Source organism: Olea europaea, unplaced genomic scaffold, assembly GCF_002742605.1.
Source record: "Olea europaea var. sylvestris unplaced genomic scaffold, O_europaea_v1 scaffold5038, whole genome shotgun sequence".
NCBI classification, from domain to species: domain Eukaryota; kingdom Viridiplantae; phylum Streptophyta; class Magnoliopsida; order Lamiales; family Oleaceae; genus Olea; species Olea europaea.
The window spans coordinates 232-1,861 of NW_019263353.1; the positions used below are offsets into that span (position 1 = coordinate 232).

Sequence of the window (1,630 nt, forward strand, 5' to 3'; positions counted from 1 at the left end):
AGAATCCAATTATGCACGCTTAAAAGGAATCTATGCCACCAAAAATTTACTTTACCATCATTAAAATATATGTCATCGTTAATGGTTTGTTGGAACAGTTGAACACATTTGCCGGGTTACGATATTAAGAGTACTGGCAGTTGTGCCATGTTTTTCATCATCCAACGCCGGTCGAGTTGGTTGGCTTATATCAAGGCATCATCTACTTAATAATTCACAGAATCTAAGTTGTACTCTGCATAAGAAACATTGAGAATTATTGAATCAAAATTTTTTACCTATAGAGGTAATGGATCCGAGATTTGTAGGTACTATTTAAAAACCATCAATCCCAAACAACCTCGACAAATGATAAAAATTCACCATGTACAGCTAAAAACTCCATAATGTAAAACAGTGAAAAACATTGCTGGATCAAAACTGCAACTGGATTGCCTCTAACAACCCTCAAGTATGATAATTGACCAAAAAAATCTCACAAACCCCCAGACCACCATCTCGCTCTTTTCTTTTCTAAAGTAAGACATTCTGCAAACGGTAGTCCATATTTTACTCGCAACTGGCATTGACAATCGAGAAAAAACAACCAACATGAGGCTGATGCAAATGAATGCTGTCAACTTGAATGAATAATTAACAAATGTATAACCATCATAAAACACAAATGAATTATGTTGCCTCCCCTTATGCACTATGATGAAAGAATTGATTGTAATGCAAGCTGCTGCTGAGGCTGCAAGGATGACCACGTAGAGGCAAGAGTTGATGGTGGTAGCGTCTGTTGAAGCTGCCTCAACAAATTAATCATACGACTACTAGTTTGCTCTGTAGCAAGATCTTTACCTGCGCATAGGACCTATAGCAGAAGAAAAAGTTTATAGTCAATACATTTCTCTCTCTCTCTCTCTCTCTCTCTCTCTCTCTAAATACATGAGACAAAAAAAATGTAATGATCACAGGTTCAGAGCATATTCATGTATATAAATGTCTAAAGATCATAGTCAAGTGGAGGCTAATTAGAGTGTAATACTCTATTCGGAATTTCACAACACAACATAAAATGCACATTAAGTTATTCACTTATCATATAGTGAGAACTGACCTCAGCAAATACTGCGACTATTTTGGGGAGATATTGATTGTTGGGACCCAGAAGTTCCCTATCGGACCTACAAGTGGAAAACAGATCAATATACAGAAATGAAGGTCTTTAGCAACAACTTTGGTTTCCAACAATGCCAAATTAGAGCCATCTCCATTGTCTACCTCTCAACCATTGTGCAAAGCTGCTCATGAACAACTTTTGCTTCAATAAGATCACCTTTTATAGGTAAGCAGCTCAACCAGGCAGGAACTACCTGCTAGTAACATTCAGCCATTAGAATTTGACAAAATGCATGAAGTAACAGGAAATTGAGTAATGAAAACACATCTCTATTCACAGAAGATAACTCTTCCAGAATGATTTGACATCAATTTTCTCTTAATAATACCATCATGCAAAATAATGCTTGCAAGCCATTTACATCTTCACACAGACACAAACAGCAGGAAGTAGAAAAACAAAACAGGAACAAAAAAAAGTGCGATTCATTACACAGTAAGTAATATATTCAACAGTAAACTTGTT

General features: G+C 36.3%; 1 protein-coding gene across 1 annotated transcript in view; it reads right to left on the bottom strand.

The window, feature by feature from the left end:
- Positions 1–327: 327 nt before the first annotated feature.
- The window catches only part of LOC111388522 (importin-5-like), a 10,308-nt gene continuing 9,005 nt past the window's right edge, over positions 328–1,630 (bottom strand). The window contains exons 2-4 of the mRNA XM_023013251.1: positions 1,267–1,358; positions 1,103–1,169; positions 328–856 (exon numbers count right to left, since the gene is read on the bottom strand). Of these exons, the coding sequence (XP_022869019.1) occupies positions 692–856; positions 1,103–1,169; positions 1,267–1,358 (324 nt within the window). The 3' untranslated portion in view covers positions 328–691. The remainder of the gene's footprint in view (positions 857–1,102; positions 1,170–1,266; positions 1,359–1,630) is intronic.